Source organism: Azolla caroliniana, unplaced genomic scaffold, assembly GCF_043228905.1.
Source record: "Azolla caroliniana isolate FFs.n. ecotype wild unplaced genomic scaffold, voAzoCaro1.0.p SCAF_18, whole genome shotgun sequence".
Classification (NCBI taxonomy): Eukaryota; Viridiplantae; Streptophyta; class Polypodiopsida; order Salviniales; family Salviniaceae; genus Azolla; species Azolla caroliniana.
The window spans coordinates 15,622,113-15,648,994 of record NW_028230453.1 but is presented as its reverse complement, the minus strand read 5'-3'; the positions used below and the strand labels follow the sequence as shown (position 1 = coordinate 15,648,994).

Sequence of the window (26,882 nt, the reverse complement as noted above, 5' to 3'; positions counted from 1 at the left end):
CGCATGGTATCGATCTCCATCGGTGTCGAAGTATTTGCTTGAGGTGTGTCTCGTGCAAACGGTTTAGCCGCGACTGCGGCGTAAGTGGGCTCTGGCCTAGAGCGTGGTATCTGTAATTGACGTTCTGAACGCCGTTCAAAAAGGCGGTTGTCACATCGAACTGCTCGACTGATTGCCTCCGTAAGAGACTTTGGTTCTTCGGGGAAAGTTAGAAGTAGATCTTTGACATCGTTTCGCAAGCCATAGCGAAACTGCTCCATTAGTGCTTGATCATCCCAGGGTATATCTGAAGCAAGTAGGCGGAAATCCGCCGCGTAGGCAGAGGCTGGACGATCGCCTTGACGCAATCGCCGGATCTTGTTGATCGCCGTCCTGATGCTGTCGGTGTCTCCAAAGCAGGCTTTAAACTCACCAATAAAATCTTCAAAGTTATTAAGTAAGGGTGATTGTTTTTCTAGAAGCGGAGCAAACCATGCCAAGGCTGAGCCGCTAAGTAGCGTGCCTATTAGGCCGACTCGAGATGCATCAGTGGGATATCGGGAAGGATGCATCTGGATGACTAAGCGTACCTGATTAAGGAATCCCCGGAATTGCGAACGCGTTCCATCAAATTTCACAGGAAGTCCAATCTTGGGCTCTTTATGAAATCCTTGGGGACTGGATCCTTGTTGTTGCAACGCTGCTTCGAGTTGTTGTACCCGTAACGCTAACTCCCCATGTTGTTGTTGCGTTTGTTGTTTTTCTAGAGCGATTTGTTGCAGATCCCCTATCAGCCGTTGGTTTTCTTGTTCCAGGGCAACAAACTTTTCTTTTAGGCACTGTAGCTCGGAGAAAACGAATTGGTATTCTTGGGCGCTAACAGTAGCCATAGTATAGGGAAAAGGGTAGGAGGATGAGGGAGAGTGACAAGTAGGCTAGAGGGAAAATTGGTTCAAACTGTCAGGAATAGTACTAAAGCAGAGATGGAATTAGTACTAAGAAGAGTAGTACTATTAGTACTAAGAAGACAGGACTGCGTAAGATTCCCGAGAGAGAGGAAGTGAGAAGAGGAGAGAGAGAGAAATAGGATGATGACAGCAGCTCTTATATTATATGAAAGATAAGTACAAATCGGCTAAGAGGCTTAAGACTGGTGTTGAACCAATTTGGTTCAAAACAATGCCTTGTGCCTCCTTTTATAGTGTTTTTAGGAATAATCTTGAAGCTTCTAGAATGTTCCAGAGAGATCTGGAATATACAACAATTTTCTATGATAAAGCATAAATGAAAATAATATTCTACAAAATACAATTCCTAATCTAATGGTAAGAGCTCGACCCATGTAGCATAAAGTCATGGGTTCGAGTCTTGCCATGACACATAGAGGTCATGCTACTTGAGTTTCGAGAGAATCAATCGAACGTGGTGAGTGTGCTCTTCAATGCTTGACGAGAAGACAAGAATGTCATCAAGATAGATAACGACAAAGTGATCGAGATATTCTCGAAATATGTCGTTCATCATATGTTGAAAAACAACTAGAGCATTCGTGAGTCCAAAAGGCATTACCTTATACTCGAAGTGTCTGTATCGCGTACGAAATGTCGTCTTCCATTCATCAACAGGTTTAATCCGAACCAAGTTGTATGCTCCCCCGCAAGTCAATCTTGGAGAAGACCTGTGCACAACGAAGGCGATCGAGGAGCTCTAGGATGAGGGGTAAAGGGTATCGATTACGTACCATGATTTTATTGAGGCCACGGTAATCCACACATAGACACAGCGATCCATTCTTTTTCATCACAAACAAGATGGGGGGCCCAACTGGTGACTTTAGATGGTTGGATGAAGCCCTTCTCCAAATTTTCATCGAGATATGTGCGAAGAGCCTCTAGTTCTGGTTCAAAGAGACCATAGATGGGCCCAAAGGGTGGAGATGTGCCCTCCTATAGATCGATCAGACAATCATATGGTCGATGCTCCGGTAAGTGATCTGCATTCTTCTTCTCAAACACATCAGCAAAGTCACCATATTTGGATGGAAGCGAGTCCAGATTAGCTTTCATAGGAACCAAAGCTAGGGTGCTCGACTCTTAGTCATTGCCCATTGAGATGGAGTGCATTGTGACTGGGGGATGAACATCCGAGTGCATTGGTCCGAGTTGAATGGAGGAATGCTCAACAGAAAATGATTCGGGACATTCTGACACAACGACATTGGAAGCCGCTCCAACCTCCATGTGAGTTTGCAATTGAAAAGTAAGTGAGTGGTTGTGCCAATCTATAACAGGGTTATTCGCTTTCAACCAAGACAACCCAAGTATGATTGGATGCCGTGGTGAAGTGATGAGGTAAAATAATAAGGCCTCCTGATGGGTCCCGAGCTGCAAAATGAGGGGGACCGTGGCATTGGTGACTGCGCCAGAGGAGAGCATTCGCCCATCGATAGTTTCGACTGGGATAGGCTTGGACAACCGGATAATAGGAAAGTTGTGTTTACTAACGAACGTTTCGTCCATACAACACGTCGTGGCCCCGGAATCGAGTAGCGCTAAGGATTGAATTGAAATAGACTGGAAACATAGAGTTACCTCGAAGGAAAAGTCGTTAATAGAACTTTGGGAGCAGCATGTATGTACGTTGTCCAACCGCATGGCTCCTACTGTAGTTGGACATCATCATTTTCTGAATGTTGGGACCCAATAGTTGGATTGTCCTAATAGACTTGTCGCAGATTGCTTTTGAGTGGGCAAAAACGAATTAGATGGGTAGAGGTGTTGCAGTATAGAAATAGCCCATTGGTTCGTCGATGGTGTCCTTCGGTTGTGGTGAGTGGGGCTTGAGCTCGATCAATTTCCATCGGCATAGGATCATTGAACGATGTCGTTGAAGAAGATCTCGAAGTCACTTGGAGTTGTACCATAGGTTTAACGTGAAGAAAGGGCGACAATTTGGAAGTCGCTCGTTCCTCTTGTCGAAGTTCAAAAAGGCGGTTGTCACAATTGATTGCTTGCTTGATGTCTTGCGATAATGAAGTCGGCTCCAGGAAGTTTAGTAGTAGATTATTAACATCACTTCGAAGGCCCCAACGAAAATGGTTGCAAAGGGCTTGGTCGTCCCACTGAACATCACATGCCAATTGTCTAAATTCGGATGCATAAGCAGACACTGGACGCTTACCTTGATGTAATGAATAGAGTTTGGTAAGGCTTGTTCGAGGTTGATCTGTATCCCCAAATGTCGCCACAAACTCTTTAGAATCTAGGAAAGCAAAAAATTTGTCAAGAAGTGGCGATGATGTTTTGACCAAAGGTGCGAACCAGCTTTGTGCAGCTCCTGAGAGGAGAGTCCCAACGAGGCCAACTCGGCAAAAATCATTCGCATATCTTTGGGGTTGTAGATGGATAATAAGCTTGATTTGATTTATGAAACCCCGGAATCACGCCCTTATGCCATTGAACTTGTCGGGTAAACTAACATTGGGTTCTATAGTTGAAGTGGGGTGAAGAGGAATTGGAGCGAGGATTGACGAGGGGTTAAGCTCTATAGATTGGAGATTCCTTGATGTAGGACGGCACTTGGGTTCTTCATTCTCCAATTCCATTGGAGTCCTAGCTTGGAGTTTCTGGAGACGTTCCCGATGATTCTCATTTTCAAGTTGAAGTTGATGCATGGCTGCCAATAGTAGATTTATGTTCTCGGTAGAATCTGACATGATGAGGCTTTGGAGATGAAAGCTGAACAAATTGTCACGGACAAGTAGACGAGGCTCAATACTAAGAGAGTGAGAGTGAGATCATAGACAAGGTAATAAGAAAGAGAGAGAGAAAGTAGTCAAGAGAACAAGAACTGAATTATGATTCCCTAATTGGTGTTGTTCACCTTGACTAAGGCCAAGGTAAACCCTTACATATTTATACATGTTTATGGGCTCTAAATGTAGCCCCATGCAAAGACTCATTTTCATGCACAAGCTTCTAGAATGTTCTAGCTTCTAGAGCTTTCTGGAAGCTTCTAAAATCCTACATGTCAAATAGATCATCTACAATAATCTAGTAAGGTAACATGATTATGTATTGAATGTATTGGTTAAAAACATATCGATTAAATACAGTAGGTCAAGAGTTTGAATCATGACATGATTGTTTTCATGTCCATGACAGCTCCCCATTTGAGTATTCATTGTCGATGAAGCTTTCTTTCTTCTTTTCCTTCTCTCTCGAACACGAGCTATGTAGTCGCACTACGATAGCAATTAATCGGTTCTTCTCGAACGTCGGCGTAGAACACACAACACACGTGGATGGGCTAGATCGAGCTATCAAACCGCTCTGATACCATGTAAAGAATCGGATATGATTCTTGTGTAGCGGAAGAGATATGTGCTATGTGTATGTGTAAGAGAAAAGAGAGAAAAGAAGAGAAAACACAAGATAGATTAGATAGAATGGAAAATAGAATACTCAAAAAGAAGGTGTATATTCACAAGGAGAATATGAGATACAAAAATGTAGCATTACAAGGAGTCACAACTAACACTCTATGAAGTAGGAGAAGGGTGCTTTATATAAGGTCACCCTCTCTCTTTATTAACGCACTACAACATCTACTCTCTCTTGGGGAATGTGAAGACTCATAGTCATGGGAAATATGCAACTCATTAGTTATGTGTCATAGAATCATAGTTAATGTGTAGAGCGTAGTGGTGTGACTCTTGACCTTTGTGTGATCATAGATTCTCAAAGGGTGTGTTCACACGTTGCACTAGGTTGAGCTTGATTCTCAACAATTTGTTTTCAAAGTTCAACCATCTTTAGGGTTTTTATTTTTTAGCTAATTAGGTGATTACCAAACCCCAATATTAGGTAGAGAAAGTAGTTTAGGTAGGAAAGGGATTGTCAACCAATAAATGGTCACCCTTAAAAACAAGGGACCAAAACTCTAGGTGCACATAGACTCTAAAGACAAATAAGAGTCCTAAAAACAATAAAAAAGTTCAAGGATGAATGAAAGTCCTAGTGACCTTCAAAGCTCCTACAAACAAATAACAAGCTCTAGGGATGAATCAAACTTGTAAGGACAAGTCAAAACTTTGGAAATGACCAAAGACTCTAGAGATAACAAGAGTTTAGAGACGAATAAGTGTTCTAGAAATGATCAAAAAACAACTATCAAAGCTCTTGGAGACAAACACGAAGCTCTAGGGATGAGTCAATCTCGAGAGAAACAAAAGCCTAAGGACGGACAAAAGTCCCTAACAAGATTAAAACTATTGGGGACGAATACAAGTCCTAGAGACGAAAGTTTTGTATGATAAAATTTAACAATAATCGCACTAATGAACAAACAAAAAGAGAATAAAATAGAAAAACTAAAGGATTAAATGACCAATGAAAAAGAACGAATGGATGAACATGGCTATGAGAAGTGAAATTGAAGAGACACACACCAACAAATTGGAGGGATGGCCCTATCATGAGTCACAATATGAATTGCACCTTAATAAGGTTTAGACCCCAATATTGGGACGAATAACACAACACATTAATTTCCTACTTGTCAAACTAAAGAGGTGGCCTTGTTTTTTTTTTCAAAACAAAATATCCTTCCATTAGTTGTAACTTGTATAAAAAAGTCATAACAGCTACAAAATTCAAAGTATTTTTTCCCCAAGCCTGTCTTGTGTGAGACAATGGTTGAGGAAACAAATCTATGTACTCCAAAGTAGAGAAAACAATCCACTAATTTGCAAGCAAGAAGTAGCATTGTGTATTTATTTATTTTTTCCAAAAATAAAACTCCTTCCATTAGTTATAATATTTTACAAATGAGACGATTATGTACAAATCCCTGAAGGGATGCGATAGTTCCATCTTATGTGGATGCCCACTGACTCAAGAAAGGGAGAGGATGACCATTGTTAGATGAAGGCTAATCGTTGTCTTTCAACTCCCTAGGAGCCGCCCTTAAGGCCATCATATTGGCTCTTCAAAGTGGCTACAATTTCACTCCATATCTCTTGCAGTAACCTTATTGGATGCACGGTTTGGTTGGAGAAGACTCGCCTACATCATTGTTTCCATAGAATCCAAAGGGTTATTGGGTTGACCAATTCCAACACCTCTTGAGATTTGTCATTAAGAGGAGTGGAGTGGACATTGCCGCCGGAGGAGAAAAGGACCTCTTGTGGTTTTATCACCAAAGTCATCCCCTCCTCCTGATGCTCGTATCTGCCAATTGCAACCTGCATGATAGCCAACATATATTTCCCCACTTGATTGAGCCTTGTACCTAGCATAATTGCAACAAGCGGCCAACCCCCCGCCATATTCGATGGGACGTTGGGCAGTCCCATAGAGCGTGTCGTATTGATTCTACCGCATGTGGGCACTCTACACAATTAGTAGAGCTAAGGTTCCCACGTTGCCATGCTCCCACCAGTAGGGACTTATGTATTAATAGCCATTGGAACGTGGTAATTCACCTCGCGTGTTGTTGTTTCCAGATTTTCTGCCAAAACTTGGTCATTATTGTGGAAGGAACTTGAAATGTGTGCTAGACCTTCGCAACAGCCGGTTTTCGAGCGGTTTGAGCGGCTAGAATGTGGCGACCCAATCTAGTTGTGAATTGGAAGAAAGGGATGGGTTTGCTTCCTTGCTCCACGTAGGGATCACGCCATGTCCATTGCAAAGGGTCCCAACTTACCTTACGTAGCCATGTGTTTTCATGAGTACATATATGCCAATCGGGTTGTACTTTGATCGGATCAGGATCTACAATCCATTTATCACCAGTATACGCGAGTACTCGAATTGCGTTATTTTGTATTGGTGTCTCAGTGTCTCGCAATTCAGAGCCTTCGAGTCTGTCTGGTGGTCCCCTACCTCTCGGGATCAGAGATCCCTCCTCCTCATGGCCTATCCATTTCTACATTGTCGTCCTTTGAGTAGCAGATTCCCTAATCAGTAGAGCGTTAATGATTTCCGATCTCATAGTCCATCCACCCCTGATTCCATGGAGTATGTTCGCCTAATCTTGTAGTGGCATTGACATAAACCGTCGCCAACATTCTATACTTTTTCCTGGACCTTCTACAATGTATCCCCATGACAACCCCTTACGTGATCCCCGTAGTTGATTAGATTCATCATTGAAAGATGGGTTCCATAGGATACGTTGACTGAGCCAGGCAGGCTCGGATCTCAGTTGATCACACTTGAGCCCTCGACATATGTCACATCATGCCTTCCACATGGATGCACTAAATCTATCCTCCAATTGGCGGGAGAAACTAGGTTTGAGATCCATGTTTAGAATCCATCCTGTTTGGGGGGCCCAATTAACCCTTTTTCATGGCCTAAAGTAATCGAAACGTAACCTCAATACCATTTTCCAACAATCATTTCCTGGTTGGAGTCCTCGCACCACAAATTTGGCAAGTAAGGCTTTCAATTGTGAAAGGGGATCAATAAGACCCAATCCCCCTCTCGACTTAGGCGTTGTGAGTATAGGTCGCGCCACCTTGGCGCGAGCTACATGGTCTTCCTTACCGGACCAAATGTAGTTGCGAACCAGTCGTTGAATCTGATGTATAGTTTCCTTGGAGATTGTCCAGCATGATAGACTGTACCATGTTGTTGCGAGTACTACCTGATTTGCCACTATGATGCGGCCTGCTAGCGACAATTTTTTCGAGCTCCAATGTATCAACTTTTGTCGAATGGAATGGATAACGGGTGCAATCATAGTCTCCGGCGGTATGTTGAAACCAATTTGGAAACCCAAATATTTGGTGCTTGCTCCTTGATTGATCCATTTGAAAGCGGGATGTGGGTGCCACGCCGGATGTGTTTCCTGAGAGAGCCATATTGCGCAAGATTTGTGCCAATTGATCATGGCATTGGATCACTTGCAAAATATAGCTAGCCCACTTTCTAGCTTTTGGAGGTTTTCCAAGTCCCCTTGCAAGTAGATTGTTGTGTCATCTGGAAATTCTATATCCAGGATGCTTTGGTGAGGATGAGGTACGGGAAGACCATGTAGGTTGAGATGCCGCAAGTTGAGAAAGCAAGAGAGTGCTTCGGCGTATAATAGAAATAAGGATGGCGCTAGTGGGCATCCCTACTGTACAAATCGGGATATTCGAAAAAAGGGGCCCCTTTCACCTGCTAGCGAAACGCAACTGCTGTCATTCCTATAAAGTCCTGCAATGCCTTTGATCGATGTCTCTTGAAAGCCGAGTTTCCTCATCACACTTTCTAAGTTCCAGCATACCCTGTCATATGTTTTCTCAAAATCTAGTAGCACCACCGCTACCTTGTTGTTGGTATGCTTGGCAAGGGCTATTGCTTCCCAGAATGAGAAGAGGTTGTCTTCGATGCTCCGATTTCTAACGAAACCTATTTGGGATGGATGAATGAGTTGAGGGAGAAGTGGTGTTAAATGGCGTGCCACGATTTTTGCGAGCAACTTATAGACAGTATTGAGAAGAGTTATGGGCCACCACTTGCTAATGTCGTTGGCATTCCCACCACTTTAAGGAATGAGATGTATCATCCCCTATCAAAATTCCTCTGGCATGCTTCCAGAGGTGACGATCTCCTCATATGCCTGGAGGGGGTCTTTTTTAATAGTGCCCCAAAGGCATGTGAAAAAGTGCGGGGTGAGACCATCGATTCCGGGGTAGCTATCGGCATCTAAATCAGTGAGGGCCTCCCATATCTCGATGTATTCATTTCCGGCATGACTTTCTCGGGTATGCTATGGAGGATAATATCTTCTCTTATGTCTTCCCCTATAGCTATAATGTCTTCGGTAAGTAGGCGGCTATAATACCTTGTGGCAATATTCCTCATTTCGTCGCCATCCTCAGTGGTCGTTCCATCCTCTTGGTTGAGGCTGCGCATCACAATTCTAGCATGCCTCGGGCCTTTGGAGCGGAAGAATTCCTTTGTGGTTTTGTCCCCTACTCGAATCCATCGCTTCATGCTTCCATGAAACTCCATGTCATATATTTCCTTTTCCGCCATGCTAAGTTCATGTTTGGTCGTGGCGACTTGTCCTGCAATCCAAATACAGGACGGGTATCTCTGTTGGAGTCGTTGTAAGGCTATTAGTCCCCGTTTGGTCCTCTGTCGCTTCTCCTGAGCCTTCTTGCTTCTGGTCTTGACAATCTCATGTAGGAGAGTAGAAGCTCTTGTTAATTTAGCTAAAAGTTTGTTTGATGCTGATGAGCCATTGATGGGTAATGACCATTGGTTGGATAGTTGGTCCTTCATGTCTATACGTGTGTAAATAGTGTGTGGGATGCGAGTCTGGAATGGACCCCATTTTTGGTGCAATTGAAAATGACCAGCTACTGGGTAATGGTCAGAGAAAGTCGTGCCTGGAATTATGCGACACCACCCTCCCTTCGCTTCTAGAGCCTTCCCCACATAAATGTGGTCAATGCGAGATAGGGTGGGTCCACTAGTCTGCCCATCTAATCAAGAGAATAGGAGAGAATCCCTTTTCGTTGGAAGTTGGTAGAATGCCAGATGTCTCGCAGGTTAAGGTGGACACATAGCTTCTCCCATTGTTTACGTTCCCTTCCTTGTAGAACTATGGGGTTGTTGTTGGAGCTATCGTGAATGGATTCAATCATATTAAAATCCCCTCCAATGCACCACTCTTCCGCACCCACTACTTGTATGCAAATGCGGTCCCAGAATGTTGCCCTTTTTGTTATGCTATTTGAAGCATAAACATTCATGAAGTTCCATCGTTGCCCTTGGATGGCCAACGTGCAAAAATGTGCCCTACCAGGTATAAGTGATTCTTGGTGTATTAGGCCTTGGGCTAGATGTTCCTGGATCAAAGTGCAAATACCACCATGATTTCCATCCTCCCCAATTGCTGGCTCCCAAATCGTTCGCCATGATCCTGGTAGAAGGTCTCTGACTTCCTTTAATTGTGTGCTATCGAGGTGGTGTTCCTGCAACATGATGATGTCAACACCACTCCCTAGTAAATATTCTTCAAGATCCCTTCTCAGTTTCCATCTATTTTGCTGGTCTAGTCTACTTTTGAGTCCTTGCACGTTCCATGTTATAATCTTCATACTCATGGAATGGGGTGGGAGATTGCCAGTTGTTCCTGGTGCTTTGTACAGCAGGTCGTGAGTGGGGAGCACTCACTATTTAGACATCCAGTCATTTCCAGGGATGGAATAGTGGTCCACATCCATGAGTGGAGTTTGTGGGCTATCCTGTGAGCTTCAATCGCCCCTTCATGCTTCTCATAGAAATAGAAAAAGCTTGGAGTTAGTTGGGTGTCTATGATAGTCCGCAGGTGGATGTGGCAAAGATGAGGTTCCTCTTCATCCATGGTGCACCAGAATTCAGTGTTATGCCAATGTTGCTTTAGTTCGTTCATGAGCTCATCATCTCTTATTTGTGCTACAAAACACGTTGCTTGGCTACATAACGTATCTTTAATCTTGGATTTCGACCAATCTTCCTGTGTCGGAAGCAAGAGTGGAAAGGAGATTGAGGTCGTCGGAACTCCATTATTGTGTACTAATGATACATGTACCCTTATTTTTTCCACTATCTTGAGCCCTATACCTAGCCATTTCAAGGCGTTTTGTAGGTGTGGTTCAAGGTCTTGGCTAGAGAAAGCACACTCATTTGTGTCCGGGAAGACTATGATTTGAGGCGTGACATTCACACTTCTGCCTTGGTTTGTTGCTTCTGCATTGGGTGCCGTTCCACTCAAGCTCCTTATTAAGGTCTTTACATGACTTATTCATCTTCGCTTCCCTGTTTTGTAAGCTTTAATGAGAACTTTCTCTTGTGTGCTTGGTATCACCTTAGGCCATTCCTTGGGGCTTAAGAAAGAACTAGGGGAATGCTCGTTTATGGGGGGGAGCTCTTGTAGTAGATCAAATCGATTGAGGCTCATAGGCGATGGAGGATTTTGTGCCGATGATGTTTTTCGAAGGATATGGGTTTTTTCCACCACTCGCCATTCCATCGCAGCCTTGTCAGGTCATGGTGGGGGAGGCTTCTAATGTCTTATGGTGTCCTGACCTTCCAGAGTCTCCTTTGTAGGATCTTTAATACGTCTTGTGGGGCAGTTCCTTTTTAAATGACCAAGTTTTTTGCATACAAAACATTGCCCCAGTGCGCCAATCACTTCTATGCGTTGTTCAATTCGCATTCCGTTTTTCCCGGGAATGAGGATCTTGGAGGGAAGTTTATTGATGTCTTGCACCAAGAGGCGGATAGAGGGAGGGCCTAGGTGCTTCTTTAGCCTGTCTGCTAGCGTTAGTTCCTCATCCAGCATCATACCAAAGGAGTTGCCAATCGTAGGAAGTAACATGTTGTATTCTAAGGATAGTCCAGGAAACAACATTGTTACCTTTTTCATGGAATCATCCTGTTGTGTGGCTTTCTCTGGGTTAAAACCATGTGTCCATTTACGCATGAACAACCATGTATTTCGGACCTGGCAGGGAGATAGTGCTATGAGGTTTGTTGCAGAATCCTTGTCTTCTAGTATGATTTGATAAAAGCCTTTACCAAGAGGTTGGACTTCTTTTATACCACGTAGTTGTGAATGAAATTTAGCTTGCAACATATCTCGCAACAACCCTCTGTTTGGTTGAGATCCCATCACGCAGCATATGAGCGTTATTCACTCAAGGCGCTCTATCTCTTTCTCAAGTAGAAGCATCTCTTCATTATTGAAAATAATCTCAACAGGACCCCCGCTATCAAAGATGTTTTTATCTTGCATTTTTCCGTTATCGCTCGAGGGGCCTGTTTTGTGCTATGTGTTCGACAGTGGCAATGTTCGAAAGTGCCATGAGTGACAGAGTCGGACTGCGTCTCTTTTTTTTTTCTTTTTTTCTTTTGGGGGGGGGGGGGGGGGGGGGGGGGGGGTTACGAGAGTGGGGGCCCAACTACTCGAACTGTGTTTGGTGGGTTCTCACTTGTCGAACTAGGGGTGGGGGGGACCCACTTTTCAAGATAGGGGGGGAGTAGGTGTCCCACTCCTCCAACTGGGGGCTGGGGGGAGTCTGTCACGTGTGTCCCACTCCTCAAACTGTGGGTGGGGGGGAGGGGTTCACGCCTCGAACTAGGGGCTAGGGGGAGTGTGTCACGTGTGTCCCACTCTTCGAACTGGGGGTGGGGAGGTGGGGTCACTCCTCGAGTTGTGCCCACTCCTTGAACTGGGGGAGGGGAAACCCTAAATGATCAACTCCTCAAACTGGAGGAGGGCGATGCAGCAGCGGCGGGGAGGAGAGGCGTCTATGTCGAAATGAGCAGTGGGAGGCTTCTGGACCCCCACATTTGCAGACCTCCTCCTTGCACTCTCGCAGTTCAAAACAGCTCTTGATCCGGCTCCGTTTCCGCTGCCTACTGGCGCGGGTCAAACCTCCTGCGCCACTGCTCCGTTGTGTCGGGCCTCCTAGTGAGACGCTCACACTGCAGACCTCCACCAGGGATTGGCTCGCCACTCTGCTGCTCCGCTTCCACACCCCGCTCTCTCTCTCTCTCTCTGAGCAATAGTAGCATTGTTTATGATTATGTTGGAAAAGAACAAGAAGAAATATTGTTAGACATACATTTAATAGAAAAGATATTAACCATTGGAACATTCACTTGCGAGAAAGAACCAATCCCAAAGAAACTCTCCACGATTTATGAAGAGCCTTCAAAGAGAGGAATCTTTGAAAGAATAAATTTCACATTAGGACTCACAACAATCAAACAATCTTTAAAGTAGGTTACAAGAAAGGAAACTATCTAAAGAAAAGCAATTGGCTACATCTTGTTGTGTGGCAAATTGCAAGTAGGGAGGAGTCACAACCAAGCAAACACTAATATAATGCAAGCTCCTACAAGTAGGAAAAGCATTAAGAAGTATCCTACATGTTGAGAATAAGGTGACCGTTCAATGCACTTCTTAATTAAGTTTAAGTTTTGATGATTTCTCTCTACAAAGACGAACAAATCTTTCCACTTGCCTTTAAAGGATTGTTGTTATAGAAAAATGATATCTTCGTTACTAGTGAATGAGTCATATTGACCTTTTAAAATTGAGATAAGCATCGACCAAATTTCCTCAATGCCTTCTTTTAATCGTTTAACCGAGTCAAAAGATGTTATTTTTTGGCTACTCCTAAACGGAGTCACTTCACATTTGGTTATTATTAAAATGAAATATTGAGAGAACTAATCAAATTAATGTATCATTGGTTTGTTGTTTACTTTGAAGTCCTTTCTATTTATTTATACAAACTCCTTTTCACCTAGCTACTTTCGTCTTGAGGTACCTTAAGCACGTATTTGAATACAAAAGTAGGTAGCTTGTGAGCACCTAACCATGCACCCTCGCACATTGTCTTAGCATAAACTACAAGAGTCATTAAAGAAATAAGGGTGGTGGCCCAGCTGAATGAAGCCGAACAAAAGGCAAGCACAAGCCAAAGAAAGACGATGTCCATCTTCATGGTTGCTATCCTTGTTTTCTACAAATCTCCTCTTTCCATTCACCCCTTTTAACTCAACGTGAAACCATCAATATCATCATTGTTCACCACAAGTGCCAAACACTACACAACAATGCTCCACTAGAAATGATCCTTCATAAAACACAAATGAATATTTCTAGTTATGCATTGTAAAATATTTCTCCAAGCATAAAACATCTCTAAAAGTACATACAAGTTCAATTTTACATCCAAATCCAATGTATATGTGCTCATAAAATACCATCAACATTGGATCAAAACATCGACCCGGTTTAATTATTGTATAAAAGACAAGGTCTTTGTGGCCGAAACATGTGGTTTTTCTTGTTGTTTGACATTTTGAACTTTGTATTTCCCTATAGCAAGGTTAACATTCTTCCTTGAAGGTGCACAAGCACTTCTCGAGGTCTAAGTATATTCACTCCTACGAGAATAACTTATACCACCTACTAGGCCTAAAAATGGGAGATTTAGTTGGATGGAGAAAATTTATTTGTTGTATCTTGCATGTGCATTTGTGCTCTTAATATGTCCTTATTATTCAACAATTATTAGTAATTGTGGAGTCAAGATGAATTGCGTGGGGGGGGATTTGGGGTTGTTATGCTAAAACTTGCTTTTAAATACTATGAGAACAACTAACAATGCCATTATAGTGACCATTGTAATATGAAGTTTCTATACTAAGGTGACAAATAGAAAGTCTCTCAAAACAATGCAATACTCAAAAACAATAGTTAATAGCCGATGAAATTAGTGTATTTATACATGTTTTCGTTTGCACATTTATTTAATGTCATAAGTTTTCATCCTTTTCCATTAGTGTGGTATCCCTTGCCTCTATATGGGATTTAAGTACATAACTCCTTGAAACTTTTGAAGGTTTGTAAAGATCTCTCTCTTTGAAGGTTAAAAAATGTTGAAGGCCTATACCAATTCAACTAGCTAGCTTATTGATTTTTCTACATACCTTCTAGAAGAAAATTGACTACACATGTACAGGAACTACACTCATCTTGCATGGACATACCATAATACTTTAATCTCTCATAAATATATTTTTTGTGCCATGGACCTTAACTTCTTTACTCTAAGTTGGAAATCTTGATAAAAAAAAAGCAATGACTTTGGTTACTTTCAAAGTCCTTCGATTTTTTTAATGAGTTTGTAATAATTTGAACCCATAATTCTAGTTAGCAATCAAGGTGAATAGTCTCTTTAACAGACAGCACGATCAGTAATTTTGATGTGAGTTGTGCAACCTTTTCTGTAAAGAAAAAACTATCCTAACTAAAGGGGAAAGCAACTCCTTTTTTGAAAAAATAAAATTCTATTTTGCGTTTTGAAAGTGGGTGGAAATGTGTTGAATTCTCTTACGATTATCCTTTAATAGGTTGCTTATTTCAGAAGGAGAGTTTGGCCATGTTATGCAAGAGAAAAGTCCTTCAATGTTTTTATTAGTTTTGATGTCATAATTCTATCTAGCAATGGAGATGTACTATTTTGTGTTCTAAATTTGAGAGAAAATGTGTTAAGTGCTCTTATCTTTATACGTGTCATCAATTAATACATCGCTTGAGTCTCGAGAACAAAGTCTCCCCATGTGATGCACGAGCATTGCTATAAACAAGAGACTTCTTGTTATTATATGTTTTATGGTTTCTTAGTGTGATCGTCGAGATTTCCAAGTTTGACCTTTATCAGCAACTTCAAACACAACCGCACGACTTCTTTTAATGCATTTTCCAGAAACTTTGGAAGTTTTTGAATTCGAAGAATGTATTTAATACTAAATTGATTTCAAGGTCAATGAGACAAAAACACGAGCACGCGAAAGAGCAAAAACAAACATTGAAGCCTTCTTTAACGTAATGACAAAACATTACATGGTAAAGCACGTTGTGAAAGACTAGCCTTCATACATAATAGTGTCCCCGCATTACACATCATGTTCCGACTCCACAACTAATGCTAACGGTGTGAATGTGATAATATATAAGCATGTTTACACCATCTTTTCGTAATGGTATAGTTCCACACTCAAACGCCACAATATATTTGATTAGTGTATAGTATTGCTTTATTCCTTTTATTCTTAAATTCATTAACACCGTTGAATTCCAAAAGAGTGATATGAGTCAAAGACAAGGAAAATGTATGTCACTGGCATGTGGGAACTTCATTCCTTCACAAAATCTCAAGCATGTTAAAAAAAGTCATCGTCTTACACGTCACCCTTATCCTCAAAGACGCAAAGTTTATTGACAAAAGACCTTGTGCAATGCATGAGTCATAGGTATGTAGCTTTAAGAATGCATTGCGCCAAATTATATGGAAAAACATTGTTCTCTTTCTCGAGATTCAAAACACAAGTTGTATTGAATCAAGATTCTGGGGTTGTGAGAGTTGCTCAATGAGAAGGGCAATGTAAAAGGTAGATTTTCATTCACCAGCAGCGGTACACACTTCAAGGAGAGAGAGAGAGAGAGAAATATTAATGTTCAAGTGTTATCGTAGTACAATTCTCTTTGAATAGGTAGGTGATAGTGTCGTAGGAACACAATGATTTTCTACTAGAAGAACATGAGACAATGTAGTTGAGACACAACGAATAGAGCGATAATCTCGAGGACAGACGACGGCATAGCAAATTCATCAACAAACATACCAGATGGCGGGGTCGTAGGAAACATGGCATGTTTGTTAGGATGATGGGGGAATTGTAGGAAGAAGACAATGTCCATACGAAAGGGGTAGATGGATTGGGCAATCGACTTGGTAGAAACCAGGAGCGGTTCCCTTTGTAGAGATAGATACATACATATATAGATACATAGATAGATACAACATAGACATATGGATATGTAGATGGATAGACACATACATGGATATATAGATAGATGGACACACACACACATAGATACATGGATAGATTACATACATACATACATTACATACATACATTACATACATGGATAGATACATGCATACATTACATACATACATACATACATACATACATACATACATGGATAGATAGATAGATGGTCACATTGTACACACATAGTTAGATACATACATACATATACATACATGCATGCATGCATGCATACATACATGCATGCATACATAGGTAGATGGTCACACACAGAGTTAGATACATACATACATACATACATACATACATACATACATAGGTAGATGGTCACACACAGAGTTAGATACATACATACATACATACATACATTATACATACATATATACTTACAAGTTACATACATCATAGATGGGTAGGGAAGGCAATTGTAGAATTAGAATGGGCAAAGTAGTTAGGTTCCATGTATGTGTGTGTGTGTGTGTATGTGAGAACCAACCATATGTATATATGGTCAAAAGAAAAATGCAGACTCCTCCAAATTTAGTAAACCAGAAAGGCATGAAGAGAGTGAAAGATGACCCACCACCACCAGTGACCACCCCCCAAAGAAACTCTCTGCTCTGCTATCCTTTGCTATATAACTGAAAAGAAGCTTTCCATGTATGTATCTCCCCAGTGACCCTTCCTTCCTTCCTTCACTGTGTGCTTTTCCTGCTTGTCCCAAACCATTGAACCTAATTGCATTTATAAGGAAAACAAATTAATTGAGTTATAATATTTCCATCTACCCCTCCCCCCCCCCCCCCTACATGGGTTTTCCTTCTGTTTCTTGTTAGGGTTTTCAGGTTTCCCTTCATCAAATTACCATTTTGTGGTGAGTTTTCCCTCTGTTCCTTGTTAGGGTTTTTAGGCTTTGCTTGATCAAATTGCCATTTTGAGGTGGGTTTTCCCTCTGTTCCTTGTTAGGGTTTTTAGGCTTTGCTTGATCAAATTGCCATTTTGAGGTGGGTTTTCCCTCTGTTCCTTGTTAGGGTTTTTAGGCTTTGCTTGATCAAATTGCCATTTTGAGGTGGGTTTTCCCTCTGTTCCTTGTTAGGGTTTTTAGGCTTTGCTTGATCAACTTGCCATTTTGAGGTGGGTTTTCCCTCTGTTTCTTGTTAGGATTTTTTAGGCTTTCCTTGATCAAATTGCCATTTTGTGGTGGGTTTTCCCTGTGTTTCTTGTTAGATTATTAGGTTTTTCCTCGATCAAATTACCATTTTGTGGTTAAACCTTCTGTTTCTTGTTACTTTATTAGGTTTTTCCTTGATCACATTACCATTTTGTGGTTAAACCCTCTGTTTTCTTGTTAGGGTTTTTAGGTTTCCCTTGATCGAATTATATACATATACATATATATATATATGGAGGAGACTGTGGTGGGGATCGGTGGTGGTGGTGGTGGTGGTCTGCGCAACCGATTCAAGGCGGCATTCCTACCGGAGCCATCATTCGAGTCATGGGGAGCGTACCGCCAAGCTGTTGGCTCCACGCACACCCGCTTCTGGAACCGCCTCCTCTCCAGATCCTCTGACGCCCAGGAAACAGAGGCCATGGTGAAGAGGAGCTCCAACAGCATGAAGAAGACCCTCAATTGGTGGGACCTCATGTGGTTTGGTATTGGTGCGATCGTGGGGGCGGGAATCTTTGTCCTTACCGGCCAGGAGGCGCACGGTACGGTCGGTCCAGCTGTCATCCTCTCGTATACCGCTGCCGGAATCTCCGCCATGCTCTCCGTATTCTGCTACACCGAGTTTGCCATTGAGATTCCTGTTGCCGGTAAGGGCTTGCTTCTTCTTCTTCTTCTTCTTTTGTTCTGCCCCCTTGATTGATTCGATGATGGTCTTAGGATTTCTCGCATTTGGGGACTTTTGAATCTCTTTTCCTACTGGTTTTTACTGACATTGTTTTTTAGGGTTTTTTTCTGGGAATTGATCTAATGGGATGCAAAGCTTCCATCTATTGCTTTCGCAAGTTTCAACATTGCTTTTTAGGGTTTGGCATGGGATGCAAATAGTTGCTTGCAGCTCACATTTAAGGAACTTTTGAATCTCTTTTCCTACTAGTTTTTAATGACATTGATTTTAGGGTTTTCTGGGCATTGATCTAATGGGATGCAAAGCTTTTATCTATTGCGTTCCCAAGTTTCAACATTGCTGTTAGGGTTTTGCATGGGGCGCATTTCCAACTTCAGTTATGGGTTTTAGGGTTTTGCTGTTTCGGCTCTACTTTTCTAAATTCAGTTATGGGTTTTAGGGTTACAGAGTTAACATTGGGTGCGTTATGGGGAATTTTTCATCGATTTTCTTCTGAATTTCAATGGTAGCGTTACCAGTTACATAGACATCATGCATGCAGGTTGCGTTTTGGGGCTTCTCTCTCTCTCTCTGATGTTAGGTATTCAATGACACTTTCATATTTTCCTTAGTTTTCTTTCAGTGATGGTTTTAGGGTTTCCAAGCATAGTCAATGAGGATTTGATGGATGGATTTAGTTCCATGGGGCCACCTGCAGAGGACTTTTGTTTCCGCCTCTTTAGGATTTTTGCTAGTTTCAATGATGTATGTATCAGTATGTATGTCCCTTCTGTTTCCTAGTTTCAATGGTGTTGTTATCAGATGACTTTTACACCTCTTCTGCTTTACTACTTTCCATTGAGTTTCTGGACATGGTAGACATTTTGGGTCCAGTTTCCATGATGATTGACTGGATATTTCCTGATGCAAGAGTCAATAAACTTTTTCTATCTCCTTTTCCTCCCATATCATTTCCAAAATGAAGAAGATGACTGTTCTTTCACCTTACTGCTCATCAATCTGTTTTTGTTTTTATTTTGAAGGTGGCTCTTTCGCCTATCTTCGAGTGGAGCTAGGAGACTTCATCGCATTCATCGCGGCCGGAAACATCATATTAGAGTATGTGATCGGTGGGGCGGCCGTAGCGAGGTCATGGAGCTCCTATTTTGCTACTCTATGTAACCATTTGCCCGATGATTTTCGGATCAAGACCAGTCTAGCAGAGAATTTCAACGAACTCGATCCGATCGCAGTCGCGATTCTCATCATAACCGGCATCATTGCAATATGGAGCACGAAAGCTAGCTCCCTCCTCAACTGGACAGCCTCTCTAGCCAATATGTTCATCATTCTATTCGTCATAATCGCGGGCTTATCGAAAGCTGAACCTTCGAATTTGACCCCATTCTTACCGTTTGGTGTGAGAGGCGTCTTCAAGGCAGCATCGGTACTCTTTTTCGCGTATATCGGATTCGATGCAGTTGCTACGATGGCCGAAGAAACGAAGAATCCAGGGAGAGACATTCCGATTGGGCTGTTGGGCTCCATGGTCATCACAACAGTGCTTTATGGGCTTATGGCCTTGACATTATCCATGATGCAAAAGTATACTGATATCGACCCTGATGCACCGTTCACACTAGCGTTTGCATCACGTGCAGGATGGGATTGGGCTCGGTATGTGGTTGCCTTGGGCGCGCTAAAAGGCATGACAACCGTCCTACTAGTTAGTGCCGTGGGTCAAGCGCGGTATCTCACGCACATTTCACGAACCCATATGATAAGCCCGTGGTTTGCCCACGTGAGCGAAAAGACCGGCACCCCCATACGAGCTACGACAGTCATGATCTTGGCCAGTGCCGTAGTTGGCTTCTTTAGCGATCTTGACATTCTGGCGAATTTGCTGTCCATTAGCACACTCTTCATATTCATGTTGGTGGCCGTAGCCCTCCTCGTGCGGCGGTACTATGTTTCTACTGTTACCACGGCTTTTAATCTCCGGAAGTTCCAATTGTTTCTGATTATTATCATGCTTTCGTCAGCTGGAACTGCCTACTATTGGGCCGTGAGCGATGGATGGATTGGTTATGCTATCACATTACCGATATGGTTTCTTGCTACTTTAGGGTTGTCAGTATTTGTCCCAACAGCGAGGAAACCACAAGTTTGGGGTTGCCCTCTCGTACCTTGGCTTCCATCCCTTTCGATTATCATGAATATTTTCTTGCTGGGTTCGATAGACAAGTTATCATTCATAAGGTTTGCTGTGTGGACACTAATAATGCTCGTGTATTACTTCCTTTTTGGCTTGCATGCTTCCTATGATACAGCCATCAATGTTAAAGAACATGCCACAGAGGAAGGTAGAGTGTTGGAAATGAGTTCCTTAGTCCAGGAGAAAGTTGTCGATGGTAACATATCTTAGTGCAAGTAAGCCATGGATAAAAAGAATGTAAGCATGTGCAATTTTCTTTGATTATTTCTTTGTAAATACATTTCATTGCTGTAAGACTGAATTATCAAAATTCCCTATTATAAAGTTACATGACTTTATATGAGTTTTTGTTATTGCAATTGAGTTAAATGTAAATTCTCTTTGTACTAATGTTTTCATATTGCACATTCCATTCTTTTTTTTCGCAAGTTTGTTCTAGCACTGCCTTGCCCAGAGCAATGATTCATGCTATTTCCTATAAGAGTGTTGTTGGAGCACAATGGTGTTTATCTCATAACAAAACTAGTACCAATATCCCTTAATATGCACAGTGCACCCAATCCTTTCCCATGCTGAACCAGGAGATACAAAAGCAGAATAAAAATATCATAAATTAATGATTAGCTGATCAGAAGTGCAGTAAATCAGTACTTCTTTGAATAAACAATAGAGAATTCCCGCAGATTCAAAGATCAATTGTTTCATGAAATTTATTACTGCAGTGAGATTCTTGAGGCTGAGATTTAAATCTAAACCCAAGTTAGTTACTTAATCAAACCTTCGATTTCCTCATCAAGGAGAAACAAATCTATACACAGTACAAAAAATATCAATGTTACAGCAATTCTTGCTTCGATTTGCAGCTAGGCAATAATGGATACTTTACTTATTTGCCAAAAATGTGGCCCCTTACAGTGGCATCTTAGATTAGCTGGCTAACAGTTATCTTTCTTGCTCCATTAATGCACACAAATGTGTGTGTATTTCTATGTTGTATACGCGTGATTGTAGTGACTGCTTAAGAGGTTTGCAAGTCTTCAAGGCTTGATGAAATTACATCTTTTGGAAGAAGGGCAGACGATGGGACATCACTCTGTGGAACAATAACATCATGCATTGCACTTGGATAAAGAGTCTTATATACAGGCCAGATTCGATAACTTAAAATGAGGCTAACCAGCAATCCAAGTACGCACACAACAACCAATGTAACAAAGGTGAGCTGAAAACACTGCATACCATAGCATACATGATTACCTGGTCCAGCTTCCGAGTCATATAAATGACCAGCAAGTAGAGCTGAGAATAATAATGACGACAATGGAATGCTCATATTGATGAAGTTGTAGATCACACCAAAATGTTTCAATCCAAACAATTCAGATGCAGTTGGGATCATAACCGAAACCTGTACTCCGAAACAAAATCCCATGATTGCTGATGCGGGCATAAGGAAGCTCTGTCTTCCGAACGCAAAGAGGAGATTTGCAACTATATTGAGGGCTTGACCAATAGCCATCCAAACTGGTCGAGGGATAGTGTTCATTCTGCAATAGAACCACCGAAAAACCTTCAAAACTTGCACTTGTGAGGCATCTCTCCCTGGCTATATACTTCTCTCGTTTTCTTTTCGTTTCACTAATGGGCAATGGAGGGGTTGAAGATCCTTCTGGTCTCCATCAGATAACCATACTAACTAAGCTACATTGGTCTCTCTAAGTTCCATATATATATATATATATATATATATATATATTATAGACACATGCACATAATAAAACATGTAAAGAATGAAGAAAAAGGCTCACCTGACATAGTATTCTGATACAAAACCTCCTCCGAGACGACCAAGAAAATTGAAAATGCCAAGGAGAGCAACACATGTTGTGACATCTGTTGTGCCATAGGCCTCACAGATCTGTGCAAGATTGTCATTTGTAACAATACCAGGCCCAACACCACAAAAGAATGCAAGGAAGAGAAGCCAAAAATCTGCCTTAACCAATGCTTGCCTTAGATTGAAATCCTCCCCTCTCCTGGGGCCTTTCTTTGTTGTCACAGCACCCTCTGCCAAAGCAAGGAAAAACGCTTCTTCATCGCCTTCATCAATGTCAGAAAGGCGGGGCCTTATAAGACCTTCCCTTCCTCTTCGTCTCCTCCTTGATACACTCCCAGGAGATAACAGAAGATGCTTTGCAGAATCATTCTGTGCATGTGCTAATTCCCTTCGCCTAGAGAAAGACCATTCGATATAATAACGGAAGGGAACAAAGGCTGGAACTATAAGGAACAAAAGCATCACCCCCGCTATCACATTTGGCACTAATTGGGTCGGGAAAGATACCTGCTCCTCCACAACGGTTGCAATGAGAAGGTAAACTGCTAATAGAATACACAATATGTACACGAAAATGAAGTTGGATTGCTCTTCTTCTTCGTCTCTCATCTCATCTGATTTGATCGGCCTGACAAAGCTCATCAATATCAAGGAAACAACAGCAGGGCCAATTGCCAAGAACAAAAGTAGTTTCAGTGGGTCCTTGGAGAGATACGAAGTGAATATGAGAGTGTAAATGGAAGAGCTTAGACCCACAAAACCTTTAAGAAAACCAGCTATCAATCCTCTATTGTGAGGAAAGTTCCTCATGCATGTCACGAGTGCTACCGTATTGAACCACGTCGCACTGTTGGGACCAATACAGATCGCTATGAGCATCTGCCGAGGTCAGCAAACAAGTGGGATAGTCTCTCAGAGTACTCTGATAAGCAAAGCAAATCACATTTTTATTTAAAACAGCAACACATGGGAGCTGCTTCTTGATTACACAATGAAACAGAGGCTATTACACATATATTGTGAAAAATGCGAAAATACTTAAGAATTGTTAGCCAATTTACAAGGAATACCCCTACAGTTTACTGGTTATTTATCAGAATACTCCTAAATTTTCAACAGTTAGGAGAATGCAAGATTTTTCTACTACATAGGGGTATTCGGGACTTTTTTGTGACAATTGAAAGTTAAAAGTGTTTTGGTGCTTTGCCCATAACTTGTTCTTACCATGAGATAAGGCAAAAAGCTGATTTGTTGGCCAGCTACAAGCCAAATCGAACCATACCCTACAAATGCACACAATGCACCAATGGAAAGCAATGCCCACGGAGGCAATTTGTTGCATAAGATTCCAGCAAGAATACCAGCATGCTCACCAAAGTCTTTCGTGAATGCAAGCAAATTCAGCTTGAACTGATTAATGCTTAACACTGTCTTCAAAGTGGGCGAGTAGAAGTTGTATGGATTTGCTGAGAATGCTTGGATCCAGATTGAAGCGACCAAAACCATCCACCTCGAAGGTGGAGGCTTGCTTTGTGTTGATACACGAGTGTGTCTATGAGGCATTTCGGCTATCTTTCTGATCAGACATTGAAAACCAAGGTGATTCAGAAATTTTTAAAAAGTAAAAGTTCTAATTACATATTGTTCCATCGCACCACCATAGTGTATGGTGGCTTGAGAACCAAGCAGCATACAAAGACACAAACACCAAGCAAGATTCCAGAAAATCAATAATACATCCTTTACGGTCACCATTCCCTAAGTCGCAGATGATACAGGAAAGTAGTTTTTTCTTTCTTCACAACTACATATTTTCCTCAAGAGAATCGCCGCTGGTTCATGTCCATGGTCCAAAAACCTCTAAAAACTAGACATAACTTGTACATAACCTAGCCCAACCCATACAGTTTCCTCTGATTCATGGTCATATACTTCAAAACAAAAGCCTAAAGAACTAGCCGTAATAATTTCCATAGCCTGGATGCCAGAAACTAGACATTATGTCTACAATCTTACTTCAAAAATCTGAATTGGGTCTACTATACATACTATCAGTGCCATAATGGACTGGGTATAAAAGGATCTAACTTCACAATGTGGTATTGCACACAGTATATGCCGCGATACATTATTACCATCTTACCCGAGGAGGGCAAAGGATCATGTTTATGTCGAAAAAAGGATAAAACAGAAGCGACAATGAAAACGGTATGAATTTTCCATTCTGACGGCACACTTCCAATACAAAGAAGACAAAACAGAGATGTAAAGACACCATGTTTTTGTAAAGAAAATGAAAATAAACATGAACACGAGAAGGGAAAACCCCTAATTCTCAAGAATATGAGAAATGCAAGACACAAGAGTTAACCCAAGAAGAGAGATATAAGAGATATCATCAGTTAGTTGTATGCAAATAGAAAAGAAGAGGGGAAACAGAGCAAAAAGTTGAGAGAGGAAGGAGACACAAGGAAAAGGAAAACAAGCAGTACCTGTAAGAAATCTGATTCAGGATGAGGATCAGATCTTCTTCTTCTTCTTCTTCCTTCTCCTTCTCCTTCTTCTTGCTCAGGAACAGTGAATACAGAGAGGGAAATACCCAGGAAATGGGGAGATGAGAGAGCTGTCGTCGTCTTCTTCTTCTTCTTCTTCTTCTTCTTCTTCTTCATCATCATTATTCACAAGTCATTGGTAGGGACCCCCCCCCCTCCCCTGCCTCCTCATTCATTCATTTATTCGATCAGTCTCTTCTCTTCTCTTCTCTTCTCTTCACTCTTCTCTTCCACCACACATGTACATCCTAAATACATACACATACACATACACATACACATATACATATACATATGCATATGCATGCACATACACACATACACATACACATATACATGCACTCTGCACGTATACATATGTATATGATATGCATACACATATACATATACATATGCATATATGATATGCATACACATATACATATACATATGCATATATGATATGCATGCACATACACGCATACACATACACATATACATGCACTGTGCACATATACATATATGATATGCATACACATATACATATACATATGCATATATGATATGCATGCACATACACACATACACATACACATACACATACACATATACATGCATTGTGCACATATACATATATGATATGCATACACATATACATATACATATGCATATGCATGCACGTACAGATACACATATACATATACATATACATACTCCCCTCCCAATCTTTTCCTTATTCCCCGAATTGCCCCTTCGTTCCACACCATCCACCTCCTATCCGGCTCCTTTTCTTGCCCGTCCATTGACCCAGGTACGTCCATTGACCCAGCACCAAGCTCGCATTGATAGGATCTCAAAGCTTTCCCTCCCTCTCGCAACAATCGATGTATACATAACATGGATTTTGTATACTATATATATGTACACTCGAGGACGAAAATCGATATACATCTATTTTATATCTAGACTATATACGTGTACACTCGAGGACGAAAATCTGTATACATTTGTTTTATACATATACTATATACGTGTACACTCGAGGACAAAATGCTATACACATCTGTTTTTCTCCCTTTAGAGGGAGGACGACGTTTTGTGGAGAAACTTGAGTGTGTTTTGAAGTTATTAGCCATGTCTCTGTATGAATATCGATATATGATCCATATGTGCGCATGTTAAATGTGAAAGAATGTTTATTTTTCTACTGTAGGCAATACATGGTCCAAATGTTAACCCCGTGAGAATCAACATACTCGCACACTTTCGTTTGACGTATATAAATTTTGGAAAGGATAAGATGTATTATCATAGGATATACATTATACATTTGTTAGCCCCATGACACTCAACATACATGCGCACACACAATTTGGTCTAGAATGGACTCACTTGTTAGCTCAATCATATCATATCATGCCAACCATTGCTTTGAGAAACATGTGGCATTTGGTGTAATGCTTTTGGTTCTTAAGTTTTTGTTGATGCAGGAAACATCATAACATCGATGAAAAATCCTTCCTATTTGCGAAAAACAGCTCTTGGCATTACCCACAAATCCATTCTAAAAGACTCTAACGTCATTATAATTCATGAGATGCCACTTCATTTCAAACAAGAGCGTGTCGTGTCATATATTTTATTAGGGTGGCTTTTTTTGTACACCATGTTATCACTTCTAGATGTAGGTTGTGATATTGGTTCAACCCTTACGTTGTGAAAAGTGAACTTATAAAGCCACCTTTTTAGAAGTGAATATTTAGCATGAATGATCTCATAGTACTTCAATAACATATTAGCAAAAGGAGCATAAGCACATGTATAAAAGAATCGTGTTTATGGAAAATATCGAAAGCAAGTTAGCAAAAGAACCATTATAACTCACAAGACACCACTTCATTTTAAACCAATAAAAGTTGCAATGCCTTTCTTATCTTTAAGATTGTTGTAACTAATGAGACATTTTGTTTTTAATTTGTAGCTCAACAATTCACTATTTGCTTTCCTTTTTTTAAACTTGGATGACATTTTTTCCATCCTTAGGTTGTGGAAAGTGATATATGCAGTGTTATGGTTTTCAACCAACCC

At 41.3% G+C, this 26,882-nt stretch overlaps 2 protein-coding genes across 3 annotated transcripts; one reads left to right on the top strand and one right to left on the bottom strand.

The window, feature by feature from the left end:
• The first annotated feature begins 17,797 nt into the window (after positions 1–17,797).
• Positions 17,798–20,769, top strand: AAT1 (amino acid transporter 1). The gene is made up of 2 exons (XM_087334495.1): positions 17,798–18,194; positions 19,255–20,769. The coding sequence occupies exons 1-2, from the start codon at positions 17,969–17,971 to the stop codon at positions 20,634–20,636; spliced, it is 1,608 nt and encodes a 535-aa protein (XP_087190621.1). The 5' UTR covers positions 17,798–17,968; the 3' UTR covers positions 20,637–20,769.
• A 245-nt stretch (positions 20,770–21,014) lies between these two features.
• On the bottom strand, positions 21,015–24,969 carry LOC147852513 (protein NUCLEAR FUSION DEFECTIVE 4-like). Of its 2 annotated transcripts, none has more exons than XM_087334493.1 (4): positions 24,756–24,969; positions 23,488–23,835; positions 22,235–23,142; positions 21,015–21,973 (listed from the first exon to the last, which is right to left on the bottom strand). In XM_087334493.1, exons 1-4 carry the CDS (start codon positions 24,936–24,938, stop codon positions 21,445–21,447), a joined length of 1,968 nt encoding a protein of 655 aa, XP_087190619.1. In that variant the 5' UTR covers positions 24,939–24,969; the 3' UTR covers positions 21,015–21,444. The 2 variants fall into 2 exon arrangements, with proteins under 2 accessions (XP_087190619.1, XP_087190620.1); XM_087334494.1 differs by having other exon boundaries at positions 23,488–23,839; positions 24,756–24,885.
• Between the last annotated feature and the right edge of the window lie 1,913 nt (positions 24,970–26,882).

Bases quoted from the DNA above. Each gene is read 5' to 3' on its own strand.
- AAT1 (XM_087334495.1), top strand. From the start codon at position 17,969: ATGGTGAAGAGGAGCTCCAACAGCATGAAGAAGACCCTCAATTGGTGG. The intron at 18,195-19,254 runs GTAAGGGCTTGC...TTTATTTTGAAG, and splicing joins CATTGAGATTCCTGTTGCCG to GTGGCTCTTTCGCCTATCTT.
- LOC147852513 (XM_087334493.1), bottom strand. From the start codon at position 24,938: ATGATGATGAAGAAGAAGAAGAAGAAGAAGAAGAAGAAGAAGACGACG. The intron at 23,143-23,487 runs GTAAGAACAAGT...TGACCTCGGCAG, and splicing joins GCTTTTTGCCTTATCTCATG to ATGCTCATAGCGATCTGTAT. The intron at 21,974-22,234 runs GTGAGCCTTTTT...GTTCTATTGCAG, and splicing joins GTATCAGAATACTATGTCAG to AATGAACACTATCCCTCGAC.